This window comes from Scylla paramamosain, chromosome 30 (assembly GCF_035594125.1).
Source record: "Scylla paramamosain isolate STU-SP2022 chromosome 30, ASM3559412v1, whole genome shotgun sequence".
NCBI classification, from domain to species: domain Eukaryota; kingdom Metazoa; phylum Arthropoda; class Malacostraca; order Decapoda; family Portunidae; genus Scylla; species Scylla paramamosain.
The window spans coordinates 5,746,472-5,763,110 of record NC_087180.1 but is presented as its reverse complement, the minus strand read 5'-3'; the positions used below and the strand labels follow the sequence as shown (position 1 = coordinate 5,763,110).

The 16,639-nt window shown below is 38.0% G+C and overlaps 1 protein-coding gene across 5 annotated transcripts in view; it reads left to right on the top strand.

The window, feature by feature from the left end:
- Nucleotides 1-2,305: 2,305 nt before the first annotated feature.
- LOC135116181 (rho guanine nucleotide exchange factor 11-like) overlaps nucleotides 2,306-16,639 on the top strand; it is a 112,614-nt gene continuing 98,280 nt past the window's right edge. For 2 of the 5 annotated variants that reach the window (XM_064033482.1, XM_064033481.1), the window contains exon 1: nucleotides 2,306-2,788. In XM_064033482.1, coding sequence (XP_063889552.1) covers nucleotides 2,778-2,788 — 11 coding nt within the window. In that variant the 5' untranslated portion in view covers nucleotides 2,306-2,777. The remainder of the gene's footprint in view (nucleotides 2,789-16,639) is intronic. The other 3 variants (XM_064033480.1, XM_064033479.1, XM_064033478.1) reach the window with 2 other exon arrangements.

Here is a 16,639-nt window from a genome sequence, read left to right as displayed (position 1 = left end):
TACAGCACAGCGGGCACGGATCCTGTAGCATTAGGGAAGGCTGTGGAGCAGGACTTGCAGGGACGGACTGGTGCAGATCCTGAATATGAATCAGAGGGCAAAGGGAATGCCGTCGTTCATCACACACACACACACACACACACACACACACACACACACACACACACACACACACATACACACAATTAAGAGGATACAACAGCAAACTGAACAAGTAAAGTGAAGTGATTAAGAAGTTTCTTGCATGGTACACAAACTGAACCTGAGAAGAGGACGTAAGAAGGGGTAGGTATGGCAGTCTCCCAAACACGAGTAGATCAATGGATGCATTACCGGAAGTATATGAACAATCTACATAAATTCAAAGAAAATGTGACAGTTAACTTTTAAAGACAGGACATTGTGAGCTTGACCCAATCACGTGAAAAATACAAACATGTAAACACCCACCCACCCCAGCTACACACACACACACACACACACACACACACACACACATCCTTAGTAAAATGACACATCACGTACCCACCTAAATTTCACAATACAGTAGGCGTCAGTCGCGTCACCGGGATAATACTGAGAAATCACCGTGGACACATTCTGTGCCAGTGTCGCTGCGATAAACGAGTCGCCCGCTCCTTGGGCAATGGACATCCGTTTTTCCTCACTTCCTCAGTTCGGCTGACATTTTTTTATGTCTCGCACTGATAATAGTGGTCTCTGACTTAAGTGAATGGTAAATTGCTGTGAATTTCTTTATATTATGTAAAGAGGTGTGAGTAAAATGCATATCCCATTGAAATTTACACACACACACGGTTTTCCTAATAGTTCACGATTAATAAAAGTCTTGGTGGAAGTTACAGATTCCTCCCTTCGCCCCGATCAGTCTTCACAAAGTTATCATCACTTTTTGGTCACTCTCGATGTGTATCATGCAACGGTATCTTTATGGCAATGAATCACATTCATATATTTATACTCTTTATTTGTAACTTCCATACAAAGACCGCTGATATACTTCCCTTGACAATTCCTGCAGCAGGGGGGGAATGAAGGGCCTCAGGATCATCTGCCACCAGCGGGGGTAAGGGGATGAGGGGTGCAACACTTATGGCGGTGAGGGTGGTGGTGGTGGGAGGCAAGGCCCTGCAACGGAGAATTTATTCTTTTTGCATTCTTGACAACCTTTCCTGGTAATTCAATTTATTCTTTCTTTCTGTCTGTCTGTCTGTCTGTCTGTGCGTATTACCCATTTATTTACTTATCAATCAACCAATCAATCAAACTGACCAGTCAATCTATCTATTTATCTTAGCGAATCTCTCTCTCTCTCTCTCTCTCTCTCTCTCTCTCTCTCTCTCTCTCTCTCTCTCTCTCTCTCTCTCTCTCTCTATATATATATATATATATATATATATATATATATATATATATATATATATATATATATATATATATATATATATATATATATATATAGACAGATAGACACGCAGACACAGATTGTTGCTCATTAGGACACACGTACATACACACACATTGTTACTCTCTGAGACACGCTTATGCATACACAGGTTGTTGCTCACTAGGACACACACACACACACACACACACAAGTTGTTGCTCACTGGGACACACACACACACACACACAGGTTGTTGCTCACTGGGACACACACACACACACACACACACACACACAGGTTGTTGCTCACTGGGGCACACACACACACACACACACACACAGGTTGTTGATCACTGGGACACACACACACACACACACACACACACAGGTTGTTGCTCACTGGGACACTCTCATACATACGCACACACGGTCACACCAGCCATCGCCCTCTCTCCTTCTCCCTCTCGTGCTTTTATTATATTACTCGAAGATCCGGAAATCATGTTACACTTTCTTTGGCGTGGAATGTTGTAAGAAGGCTCCCAGGGACGTCTCTCTGCATTTTGCGTCTCTGTGTTTAAAAATGCGATGAAAAGAAGATACCTCAGTGAATAAAAGTGTTGCATAAATCACGTTTGCATTGAAAAATAATTGACTGTATTATAAAAGTGAGCAACTCTCATTGTTAAGTGATGTCAGAGAGAATTTTTGCAGTGTTAAATTTTCGCGATCTTCCAATGCAGCTGACAATTAATGTTTTTTCGGTCAGTATTTAGTGTAAATGTTACAGTGCCTCAGGGAAAGTAATTTTGAAATATAAATATTCAAACTGCCATTCATTTCTTTTTAATCTTGTGCATTATCCTTAAATTATTTGGTCTTACAAGTGAACTAATTCCAGGATATATTTAATGCACTTGAACTTAAACTTTGAAGTGAAAAACGGTTAATATTACGCAAAAACATAATTATGGTAATGGTAGAGAGGCATTAGTGAGTTAATGGAGCATAGGGCAGCAAGGGGTAAGAAGTGGCGCTACTTTGTGTTGAGTAGGCGGTGCCGCGGCAACATGGCGGCCAGCGTGACGGACTGACAGTGACAGTGGTGGGGACTGTTTGGCGGTTACCGTATAGCCAATGCTTAGAGGCTGTGTGTGTGAGAATATAAAGTGCTAACAGGTGTGCAGACCGTGCAGTGGAGTGTGGTGCAGGTGTGTGGTGTCCGTAGCGGTGTGTGAGTGCTGCCCCGCTCACCACTGCGTCAACACTCGCTATTTCACTACAGCAGCACAGCCCAGCCCTTCACCACGCCTTTACTACATGACACTGCAGCCACTCGTCCAGCCTGCACTGAGGAATGAACCGCCAGGATGGATGAGAGGTGAGGGGGGGCGGGCGTGGCCTCTCATCAACCCTCCCCCTTGTTTACATGGGGGTACCCGCTACACTCACACTCCAGGATACACTGCTCGCCCTCTGTACTGGTGTGCCCTGCCGTCCTGCACTGCGCCCCCGTTCCTAGATGTGGGTGTGTGCTGGACGCCCACCACCTCCCATCACACGGCGCATTTTGGGCCCCCAGCAAAGGATGGTGGTGGTGGGCAAGGGGCAGGGACAATACTCATAACACCCAAACACTCCTACCACCCTCACATTCACTCCCTATCACAGTACATCTACACTCAAACAGACTACACTCGGCTCAGTAACAGTGTGTGCTTTCACTGAGGATGAAAAAAAAATGTAATGTTAAAAAAAGACATTAAAGTGACCACATGATGGGTTATCCCAGCTGCACTTGGGGTATGAGTTAGGTTAGGCTCTGTCATGCTAGTTCATATTGTTAGGGTATGCAACTCAGTGCAATATAATTTAACCTAACTTAACCCATCCCCAGTGTAGCTGAGGTAGGTAACCTCATGTAATCCAGGAATAAGGTACTTGTGATTATAAGAGACAAAACCATACAGGAACCAATAATGAAAAGACATAAAAATTATTAATAAACACTTATTATTAATATTAAAAATTGTTGTATATAATTTGGTAAAAAAGAAGGAAAAACTAGTATAGGTTGGGTAGGAAAGAAATAGCCAGGTAGGTAGGTGTGTAAAAAAGGAAGTTGAGGAAGTAGTGGCCTATACTACACCCTACACAGACCAGGGAGGTGCCACACACACCGCACCACACTAGGCTTGTTATTTCTTGTATGTACCAAGCAAATATCTGTCACTATAATGATATCAGTTCGGTTGTGTGGATGTGTTGTGTAGGTTGACTCAAGGCTCGGCACCAAGTTGTCATGCCTCACTACTCACAGTCCCACGTGTGCTGTCATGTAGACTGCAGTACCTCAGCCTTAGGGCCACACAAACATTCACTGGCAAGGCCCTTGAAAGCTTTTGATGTATGCCCAACTTGAAGGGTTGGCTTGGGATTGTTAGCTTAGGTATGCATATATGTTGCTGTCTTCATTTAAAGGGTCAGATACAAGTACTGTACATATGATTTCAGTTGGTGCAGCACCAGAAGCTTTTGTTGAATTGCAGGTTTGTTATTTGCCTGTCCATATGGGTAAAGAAAAAAAGAGAGAAAAAAAAAAACTTCTTTCACTGTTTACCAAGTGTCAGGGTTAACATTATGATATGCATGAGTCTTTTCCAGTTATTTCTGTCTGTTGCCTCTTGTGTTGCTCCTATTTTTATAATATTAAAAGTCATCTCACTTTCTATATTCTTCCCTTAAGCCTCCTTCAACAGGTGTTCTCTGGGCTCTTTTTGATTTGCAGGCTCCTCACATTCCCTGCTATTTTCAGTAATGAATTCAGTTTGGTTACTTTTTTTTTTTTTTTATGTAGGAGGGACACTGGCCAAGGGCAAGAAAAATCCAATAAGTAAAAAAGCCCACTGAGATGCCAGTCCTAGAAAAGGTCCAAAACGGGAGTCAAAAATTGAAGGATAAGTGTCTTGAAACCTCCCTCTTGAAGTAATTCAAGTCTTAGGAAGGTGGAAATACAGAAGCAGGCAGGGAGTTCCAGAGTTTACCAGAGAAAGGGATGAATGATTGAGAATACTGTGAATACACCCTTTCTTAGGAACAGGCTGAATGTAGGCAAACTTCCAGCAAGAAGGAAAGGTAGATGTTGACAGACAGAGCTGAAAGAGTTTGACTAGGCAAGGTGCAAGCACGGAAGCACAGTTTCGGAGAACAATGGGAGGGACCCCATCAAGTCCATAAGCCTTCTGAGGGTTTATGCCAGTGAGGGCATGGAAAACATCATTACAAAGAATTTTAATAGGTAGCATGAAGTAGTCAGAGGGTGGAGGAAAGGGAGGAACAAGCCCAGAATCGTCCAAGGTAGAGTTTTCAGCAGAGGTTTGAGTGAAGAGTTCAGCTTTAGAAATAGATGTGATAGCAGTGGTGCCATCAGGTTGAAATAAAGGAGGGAAAGAAGAAGAAGCAAAGTTATTGGAGATATTTTTGGCTAGATGCCAGAAGTCATGAGGGGAGTTAGATCTTGAAAGATTTTGACACCTTTTGTTAATGAAGGAGTTTTTGGCTAGTTGGAGAACAGACTTGGTTCTGGGCAGAAATATAAAGTGCATGAGATTTTGGTGATGGAAGGCTTCAGTACCTCTTGTGGGCCACCTCTCTATCATGTATAGCACAAGAATAATCTGTGTTAAATCAAGGTTTGGAAGGTTTAGGACGAGAAAAAGAGTGAGGAATGTACGCCTCCATGCCAGACACTATCACCTCTGTTATGCGCTCAGCACACAAAGATGGGTGTCTGACATGGAAGCAGTAGTCATTCCAAGGAAAATCAGCAAAATACCTCCCCAGGTCCCCCCAACTAGCAGAGGCAAAATGCCAGAGGCACCTTCGCTTAAGGGGATCCTGAGGAGGAATTGGAGCGATAGGACAAGATACAGATATGAGATTGTGGTTGGAGGAGCCCAACGGAGAAGAGAGGGTGACAGCATAAACAGAAGGATTAGAGGTCAGGAGAAGGTCAAGAATGTTTGGTGTATCTCCAAGACAGTCAGGAATATGAGTAGGGTGCTGCACCAATTGCTCTAGGTCGTGGAGGATAGCAAAGTTAGTGGCTAGTTCACCAGGATGGTCAGTGAAGGGAGAGGGAAGCCAGAGCTGGTGGTGAACATTGAAGTCTCCAAGAATGGAGATCTCTGCAAAAGGGAGGAGAGAATGTGCTCCACTTTGGAAGTTAAGTAGTCAAAGAATTTTCTATAGTCAGAGGAGTTAGGTGAGAGATATACAACACCGATAAATTTAGTTTGAGAGTGACTCTGTAGTTGTAGCCAAATGGTGGAAAACTTTGAAGATTCATGAGCGTGGGCACATTAAGGCATTTTTACACATGCATGCAGCTAAATCATTAGCTTTTTTGGGCTTTCTGTACTAAACAAGACAATATGATTATGTTCAATGGCCTGCTGTACTCACTCCATTTGTTTTTCTCAATTTTAAGTCCTGATGTCTGGCAGTCTTCAAAAAAAAAAAAAAAAAGACAGGAGATAAGTTGTCATCAGATTAGAGGCCACAGGATTGAAGGGAGCTGGTAAATACAAAGTTGAGTGTGGCAAGTTAATTGAATATTGAGGTGACCAGTCATTGCTCGTGTTTGTCATTTCATCCATCAGTCCCTTTTGCTTAGACTTGTACTTTATTCTTCCTGTGGTCTGTGGAAAGTGTGGTTTGTTTGGGTTTTGTGGCGATCCCATACTTGACGACCAAACTTTAGTTTAGTCAAGGAATTGGGATGGCCAGGCTTTATTGCTGGGGCCCTCTGTGCTGTCTTTAGTATGTACTCTGTAATTTCAAACAACAAAATGATGAACCCAGAACATTTCCATTTAGCAGTCAACCTTCCATCTTCCTTCTGATGCAAGTTGGATTATCTTATCAGCATGTAAAAGCTTTGATCTGAAGGGTGGTGGTAGAATTAAAAGGGTATCATCTAAAATAGTTCCCATTTTTCAGCTATGTGCCCACTGCCTCTCTCTCTCTCTCTCTCTCTCTCTCTCTCTCTCTCTCTCTCTCTCTCTCTCTCTCTCTCTCTCTCTCTCTCTCTCTCTCTCTCTCTCTCTCTCTCTCTCTCTCTCTCTCTCTCTCTCTCTCTCTCTCTCTCTCTCTCTCTCTCTCTCTCTCTCTCTCTCTCTCTCTCTCTCTCTCTCTCTCTCTCTCTCTCTCTCTCTCTCTCTCTCTCTCCCTCTCTCTCTCTCTCTCTCTCTCTCTCTCTCTCTCTCTCTCTCTCTCTCTCTCTCTCTCTCTCTCTCTCTCTCTCTCTCTCTCTCTCATTGTATTCTTTGACTCTTGCCTCCTACTTCCCACATTCTTTTCTTTCTCTGTCCGCCATATTATGAAAATATTTGTATGGCTTACCCCCATGCCCCTACCCTTCCATTACAGGCCTAATTAATTCTGTGAGGTCACCTCATACAACCTGTAGGGGCAGGCACAGGTCACACCACTCCCTCAAGCAACACACTGGGCCACCAGTTGTGATGCAAAGACAACTTATATGATCAAAGGAGGAGAGAGAGAGAGAGAGAGAGAGAGTGAGAGAGGAAGCAGTGGGCTCATGCCTGAAAGATGTGAAATATTTAGTTAATCTTCTTGGTTCCATCCCTAACCACCACCACCATTACCTGTGGCATCTTTGTCACAACACTTGCAAACACTACTACACTTCTGCTTTTGTTATCCTTTGTCACAAGAATAACTGTCATCATTGTGTCAGTCATCACTGCAACCACAACTACCACCCTTCATATACATAGAAACTTTTACCTACTGGTATGTTAATCCACCAGAGATCAAAAGAGATGGAAAGTCAAGTGGAAACAAGACATGCCCAGGTCCATTATTTTGTAGCTTGAGTTTAATACATACTTGTATTACCTTATTTTTTAAGATCTCCAGTCATTAGTTGTTTTATTACATCATTGCTATTGCATTTTTTCTTCATGCAGAAGTTGGTTAACTCTAGTTTTGTATAAGCCAATAGCCTATATAGGTATGTACACCTACATAAAATAGAAAATGCAGGTTTTAATGTGAAGAGGGCTGCATAAAATGTAATAGTGAAGGAAATTTTCAAACTGAATATAATGCCACCCTGTAATTTCCTCTGCTGCAAAGTCATGTAGCTGGACTGGTGATGCTGACCAAAACCTTTTCTCACAAATATTTGTTTGCAAAAGTTAGTTATGACATCAGTTTTGATAATAAAATTTTGAGAAGGGTCTTGAAATGTACAAAAATGTTTTGCATAATCAAGGCAAAACTGCTCATTTGACTGGCATATAATGTTTTCAATTAAAAATATACATCTTTCCATCTTTTTAACTAGAAAAATGTAGATGATATAACTTCTGTATCTTTTGTAAAAAAAATACTGAAGTTTTTCATATTTGCCATTAAAACTCTAAGACTGATGATAAAACAGCTGGAGTAGTTTAGTGTGGGAAATATAGACCGAAGCCATAGAGTTGAGTGTACTACATACACATTTGCCAAAAAACTGTATTATATAGGATGTAGGGTTGTATGTTGTACTATCAGTCTTGAATATTTTTTTGCTTTCTCTTCTGAATCTTTGGATTCACAAACAATATGGTATTTTAAAATGAACATCAGGAAAATATATCTCTGATATGAATTATGACTTTAATTAAACTATTTGGTTATAGTAACAGTGTACCAATATGCAGTGGTGGGAAAATATTCTGGCAGTTGCATTTTTGTTCTGAAAATTAGAGGAAAAAATGTTGTTATATGAATTATGGTTTTCAGTAGTGGGTTCATGGTCAGTATGTAGGTACTGTACTAGTTTAGTTTGATTTCATATGGAAATAGAAATATTATTATTTTTATATGAACTGTAGTTTTCTGCAGTTAACTGGACTATGTAGGGTGTAAGACAAGAGAAATATTGTTTAGGAACTTGAATGAATATGAGAAAAAGGTACAAGAAAATTTACACTGAATATCAGTGTTTTTGTTGTTTCATAGTTAAATTTTATGTGAAAATTAGGATGAATATTTTATTTTACCTATATGAACTGTGAATATGTATCATGACCATGGTCAGATTGTGTCCACAGCTCATGGAAAATTAACAAAATTTCATATTTTTGGTAGGGTTTTATAGGCTCTTTCAAGCAGATGGTGATCACCAGACCTTAGTTAGTCAAGTCAGCCTTCAGCCTTCACCTGGTGGGATAAGTTGGTCATCCACATATTTATATTACTTAATTCATGTTCAGTGTTTCTATAATTTTTTTTATGGTACAGCAAATCACAAAAAAAATACTGTTATTTTGCTTATGTGATTTTTCAGAATAGGTTACTTCTTTTGCTATGATGGAGTTTCATTCAAAATTAGTCAGGCTCACCACACCTTATGATACATAAGATTAGGAGTTTGAGCCTGAAGTATTCTTATGGTACAAAGAAGCAAGAATAAGAAAGCAGTTTTTAAAAGCAGATATTTGCTTCTTGTTACTTATATGGTGAATATTGTTACCAAATTTGTTTTTTGAGATGCATTACAAGATGAGGATGCATCAGCGGTGATATGAAAGTTGTACAGGAAGAAATTAATGAAGGGTCAAATAGGTAGATAGGTGATAGTATATTAATGTTCCAGCTTCAGTGAAGACTTGTGTATGGAATGTTTGAGGGGAAAGAATTTACCTGGGGGAAGTTGGATATAGGTGTGGTCAAATCAATCATTGCTAAATAGGCTTAGCAGGAGAGGACAGAATGGTATGGTGTGTTGGTAAACAATTTGGTGATAAGTGGTAGTTGTCTGTATGAAATTCTTAGCTTGATATGAATAAGATTTAATTACATTTAGTTGTCTATGTGATATTCATAGATTTGGACAACATTTAATCTTTCCATAATGATAATAATAATAATAATAATAATAATAATAATAATAATATAAATGAATGGCTGTCTAGTAAAAAATAGACAGGCAGCTAAAAGAGATGAGTAGAGCAGATTAATTTTTGTATAAACATTGTTCCACAGCACACACATAGTGCAGAGTGTGCATTTGTAAAGACAGCTGATATTATGCATTTTTGTGTGTGCACATAGATGTATGAATTTTTTGTACAGTAGTTGTATTTGCCTATTTGCATAATTTTACTTTATACTTAGTTGCTGCATATATTTTTTTTAGTCACACTTGTGTTATGCTGCCTTTATATCTGTTTTATCAAGCCTTAAAAAAAAAAAAGTGGATGTTTCATGCATGAACCACCTTTGCATACAACTCATTGCAAGCATCAGTATATTCTTCATTATGTTATTTTTATCTGGGAAACTGCATTTCATAGATACTGTTTAGGTATAGTCTTTTTCAATTTTTACCTATTATCTTGTGTGTGTGTGTGTGTGTGTGTGTGTGTGCACGTGCGTGCGAGAACAGCAAACACCACCGCAGATCAGTTATCCGGACCAGTTCACAACTTAACTCAGTCATAACTGAATGTTTCAATATGTGCAGTATATTATGCAAATTGCTGTCCATGCATATGTTGGTTGTTTTATCAGCTAAGTCAGTATTTTAATTTCTATTGACACACTGTCTTGGTTACATAACAAGTAACAAAATCTTATTATGTGATAAGCAGTGTTCAGTAAAATTATTTTCTTTCTCACTTTCATAGTGAAGGAAAGAAATAATTGATTCCTTTAATTTAGGCATGAAGGGATCAGGTTGGAGGATCTGCTGAAAACCTGGAGGGTGGGTACATTTGTGGTAAAATACAGACGCAGTTTGGAGCTGAAAGGTTGTAAGTTAGATTAATCTAAGGTAATTTCTTGATGGGAGGGATAGCACTCTTATAACCTTTGTTGGCATCATTTATTACCTTGTTGCTGCAATACCACAAGCCAGTCTAATTAAATAGCCTATGCCAGTGGAAACCTATACTCATCCACTAGAAACTAACAACAGCTGATGGCTGCTGGTACTTCATTGTACACTGTGCATAGCTTTAATGTGGCAAATGATAATAGCGAACAGTTTGTTGTGTCCTTAATACACTTCATACAAGCAAGCTCATTGTACACTAAGTGGAAATGGCAGGCAAGGACTGTAGAAAAGTGAACTGTTATTACAGAATAAAGCCATCTCCAGTAAAACTTACTTTTCATATTATAGTTAGAATGATTTTTCTTTTACTTTTGAGTGGCACATAACATGTTCTCTTCTTTGTTTTGCAAGTGAGAGAAGTTATCTCGTGAATGTAGAGGTGTGGTTTGATGAAACCAACACCACCTGACTCTTGTCACTTTATCATGACTTGCAGCCTCAAGTCATGGCTTAACTTGTTAACATATTTTATTTTTAGAGTTTTCATCATTGTTGCTAGTTTGCTTTCACATCAGATGCATTAATTATTGGATTAACTATCCTTATGAATGGAAGTATACTGAAAGATGTGAAATTTTTCATAACACTAAAATATTGTGGTCCCTATATTTTATGTTTTGTAGAACAGATATATACAATTATGTACTTTTGTTTAAGATGATTTGCGAACTGTGTTCCGAATAAAATTTTATTTCATTGACTTCACACATTTTGTGGTCTCTGTGGCCATTTATATTTATGGGAAATTAATTATGATGCCAAGCAGTTAGAATTGTTTTGTTGTGTTTGGAAGTGTTATAAAGCAGAATACAGTATCTCACTGGAGGAACTACTATGAAATTTCATTGTTTTCAAATTAATTTCTTTCATTTTTACTCACAAGGGATGCAAGATACCTAGGTAATTACTAAAAGAGGAAGAGTTATGAGATACCATCATTTGGAAAGATAAGTTTTGCATAAATTCTCTCTCTCTCTCTCTCTCTCTCTCTCTCTCTCTCTCTCTCTCTCTCTCTCTCTCTCTCTCTCTCTCTCTCTCTCTCTCTCTCTCTCTCTCCTTCTGTGTATATATATATATATATATATATATATATATATATATATATATATATATATATATATATATATATATATATATATATATATATAATTTATTATTAATATTTTTATTATTACATCATTAGGGCACCAGTGTTGTACATCCATATTGATATTGGGAGAGTGAGTTGTGGATGGTGTATAAGGTGGCCATGATATGCATTTGTGAATCAGCAGCATAGGGAGGAACCCTGGTTAGGTGACACCTCTTGACCTTGACTTGTCACAAAGAAATAGGTTCAAGTGGATGTCTTGCATCTTCACATCTTACTGTGCCAATCACATCATTACCACATAGCTGAGGACCATTTATTGATTCTGAAACACACACCTCGCTTTCATGTATTGTTTTGTTCCTTAGGAATGGCACACACACACACACACACACACACACACACACTGGTGAGATCCATTAGGGAGAAGGCATAGAAAAGATTGAGAAGCACCAGTTTATGGGAAAAATAGATACAAGCAAAAATCAGTATGTGAAAATCTGAAGAAAAAAAAAAAAAAAAAAAAAAAAAAAAATATATATATATATATATATATATATATATATATATATATATATATATATATATATATATATATATATATATATATATATATATATATATATATATATATATATAATTGAAAAGTGTAAAAATCAACCTCTGCTATTCTAGAGACATGCAAATGGATTGTTGAAAAGGAAGGAATTTATAAGTCAAAAGTAGAAGGAATATTCCAATTTATAAGGACAAGAAAGCTAAGGAAGAAAAATGGAAAAGATTATGCAAAATTTGCACATGTAAGCAAACTTGTAAAACCAAAAGGCATAAGGAATTATAAGGTCTTGACTTAAAAACAAGTAATTGGACAAGAAATTAGAAAATTATATAGAAACAAGATATGAGGATAAGGTCTGGCCTAGATGGAATATCAGGTTGGATAATAAAGCAGTGCAGTGAACAGATTTGGAAAAGAATGGATGTTATGTGGATATATAATGGAGATGACAAAGAAGATTGACTAAACTATAGATTAGTGTACCTAATAAGTGTGGTTGCTAAGAATATGGATGCTGGCACCTGTTAGAAAGGAGGCATTGTGCATGATCTGGCCATGAAAGTGCAGACATTGGTGGGAAATAAAATGATGCAGCTCATCTTCACATGACTGAGCTTCACTGTTGGGGACAGTCACAAGGCATCACAATGACGTGCATCAGCATGATTTCTTGTGCTTTATCCTGACTATACTACAAGGGATCATTTAATCATAGAATTAAGGGATAAGAGTTGAATGCCCAAAGGAATGTGAAGTTAGGTTGAGAAAAAGAAAAGTGGAAATAATGAATGTTTGAGTGTGTGCAGGGATTTAAGTATGGAAGGTGAGAAGAGAGAAAGAGATGTGTAAGAAAGGAAAGTGGTTGAATCTCAAGGACTGATGAAAAAGGATGACAAGCATAAATGTAAAAGTGATGTACGTAATGGGATTATTGTATGTATAAGCATGTATACAAGTTTGTAATGAAAGATACAGATCAAAGAAAAATGCTTATGGTGTGAAGAGGATGGATAAGTGAAATAATGAAAGAGTGTATAGCAGATTTGATGCATTACACTAAGGTTACATGGAAGGAATGACAAAGTGAGATGGCAGACTTGAAGCATATATGAGTTTGGTAGATGCAGTGGGAGTATAGTGTTTGAATATTTGGGAGAAAAAGAGTGAGAGGAGAAAAAAAGGGTTAGAGCATGCAAGGACATGAATAAACGAAGACTTGTTTCAGGTATTATCTTTGGGTGAATTGGTAGGAACATGTGTCAGACATAAAAAGGTAGGATCAGTCGTTCTTAACTTCTTTAACATTGGGCTTTTATAACGAAGGTCGTTGGCCTGTTGCAGTTGTTGTTTATTACATGAATGACATTTGTGTGGATGGTGATTGATTAATCTTTTCCCTGCTATTTGACACATCTTTCCCAAATTATTAACCACTTGAGAGAGCTTTTCTTGTTCTACAGCCACCTCCAAACATTGTACTAACTAGAAATTGCTGAAGCTATTTTTTTTTATATCCTTCCTTCTATACAATGTTTTTTAGTGCAGTGAATTGTTGCATATCATAGCAAAAAGATTAAATAGTGTTTTGTAATAGACTCATTTGTAGAGTTCTTTCATGGCTTTATTTTCTTATCAGCTTGGCTATCATGTTTTTCCTTGAACAATAGCTGTTGTGATAGCTTGTCCAAGAGGAAGTTATTGAATCAGAAACAATGAGTTTGAGGTATAATGACCTTTGACTTTCACTTTTATTAAAAACCATAGACTTATGCAACATAAATTTGTGTATCAGTTATGTCAGAACAGCACTTGCCTTTCCTCTGGTTGTGTGTCAGGATCTTTGTTATGAAATAGTGTAATGGTTGCTGTCATGTACAGCAAAATGCTGGAATGTGGTAATAACTTGCATCTTCCTATTTTGTTATGGTGTTAGCATTGTATATTTATCATGATAGTACAGTATCTGTGGTATTAGATAAAACACATAGTTGTTCCTATAGTCAGTTATCACAGTTAATGACTGCCTGGTAACAACTGAAACTCACCTGACACAGTTTATAGTCATGTTGTTTGTGAAGGAAATTATAGGGTATTTACTATGTACTATAGTGCTATGCCTTCAGAGTAGTAGTGGTAGGCATTAAATGGTACAATAAACTAAGTGATGCATCATACAAGATGACCTGTAGATGAATATAACTTGCCAATCATTTGTAGTATATATATATATATATATATATATATATATATATATATATATATATATATATATATATATATATATATATATATATATATATACTGCGGAACCTTGGTTCTCAAACTTTATTCGTTCCTGAATGCTGTTTGAAATCCAAAATGTTTGAAAACCGAAACTATTTTCCCCATAGGAATCAGTGTAAAATGGATTAATCCTTTCCCAGACACCTGTCTACTCTGTCTTAGTGGCTTACACCATTGCTTTGACCCTTTTATGGGACTGGCATTTCAGTGGGCATTTTTTTTTTATTAGATTTTTGTTGCCCTTGGCCAGTATCCTTCCTACATAAAAAAAAAAAAAAAAAAAAAAAAAAAAAAATATATATATATATATATATATATATATATATATATATATATATATATATATATATATATATATATATATATATATATATATATATATACAGACACACACACACACACACACATGGAGGGTGTTCAATAAGTTCTGGGCCTGACATAGAAAGAAGGGAGACAGGAGCCCACCATAGCTGGAACATGTTTAAATGTGTTCCAACAAGTAATACTTGGGCTGGCATCTTCCCAACATTTTTTATTCAGTTTAATGGTGACTTTTCATGAATGATGGTGCCTTTTGGCAAAATGAGTAAAGTTGAACAGCTGGCTGTGACAAATTTTTCCATGATTCAAGGGAAAGCACCACATTTGATTTATGAGGAGTTGAGGACAGCACTAAGGGAAAGTGCCCTATCTCATTCCACTGTCAAATGTTGGGCTGCTTTCTTCAGGTAGGGCTGAGACTTGTGTGAGGATGACCTCGAAGTGGTGGTCCATCAGCTGCAGTCACTATGGAAACTGGCTGTGGTGGAGAGTGTGGTCATGGATAATTGACGAATCTCAGTGCTTCTCAACTGGAGATAAGTAATTGATCTGTTGTTACCATCTTGCATGATAACTCAACCTTTCCAAGGTGTCTGCCTGATGGGTTACAAGAATGCTGATGCCTGAGCAGAAGAGCCAGAGGGATTCTTGGCTCAAATCATAATCCAGGATGAAACATGGGTTCCTCACTTTGATCCAGAAACCAAAGCCAAATCTAAGCATTGGAAGCATCCCTCCTCTCCGATGTCATGAAAATTCAAGGTCATGGTGACAGTGTTATGAGACCTGAAGGGATCCTCCTTGTGAACTTCTTGGATCGTGGTTGCACCATTAATGGACCATACTATGCTGATGTACTGGGGAAGCTTCAGGAGGCTCTGCTTGAGAAACACCGAGGGAAAGTGACCCGAGGTGTTCTCTTGCAGGACAATGCTTCTGTGCACAAGAGCTTGGTGGCCATGAACAAAGTAGTGTCCTGCTACTTTGAATTGTTGCCCCATCCCCCTTATTTCCCTGATCTGGCACCCTCTGACTTTCATCTTTCCCCCAAACTTGAAGAAGCAGCTGTGAGGTGTTTCTTTCGAAGATGACAAGAGACCGAAGTGAAGGTCATGTAGGTTTTGAAGGGATTCAACCCCACCATTCTTCAGGGATGGATTTTTTGCAGTTGAAGACAAGACTAGAGAAGTGCATCACAGTTAAAGATGATTATGTAAAAAAAAAAAATGAACCTTTTTCCTCCTGGATTAGGCTGAAAACTCACTGAATACCCCTTGTGTGTGTGTGTGTGTGTGTGTGTGTGTGTGTGTGTGTGTGTGTGTGTGTGTGTAGGACTCTGAGAAAATATCTGTTACTGTGTTTACAGTGAAGATCAAGTTTACAGTCAAATTGCACAAAGCTATGTTTTTATCAGCATCCTCATATTAGCTGGCAAATCTTTTAAGATTATATCAGATGCCTGCTATTTTTTTTTATCTCATTATTATATGATATCCTGTATTTCCCAGTCTGTACTGACTTTGAAGCAATCAGGACACACATACCAACCCAAGACATCCTGAAGCTCACTGGTAGTGGAGGTGTGTGTATATTTTTCATTACCAGCAAGGTTGGTCTGGCTTTATTTACATTACTTGAAATAATAAATATTTATTTTTGGGTAATTTTGGAAACATATCTTCTCATATTATTGGTATTCATATATCAGTGCAGTACAGTAAACCCTTGAATATCTGGCCTAATTCATATATGGCATGTTCGGATGTAACATTTATCCAGATGTTCCGTGCACAATTAATTCTTGTCATTTACCAGGCATTGGTTTAGAAAACAGTGTTGTACAGTATTACTTAAATGTACAACCAATTCCAAGACATATCTTTTTTGATATTTTTGTTGCAAATGCTTGTTTATGGAGATTTTTTTTATAACCTTTCTGTCTCTGTCCTACATATGCCACAAGACACATAATGGTGTTTTTTCAATGTGGTCATTATGTTTTTTGCATGTGTGCAAGTTGGGTGAAGGCTTATAAAGTAGATAAATGAATGTCAAATTTATTAAT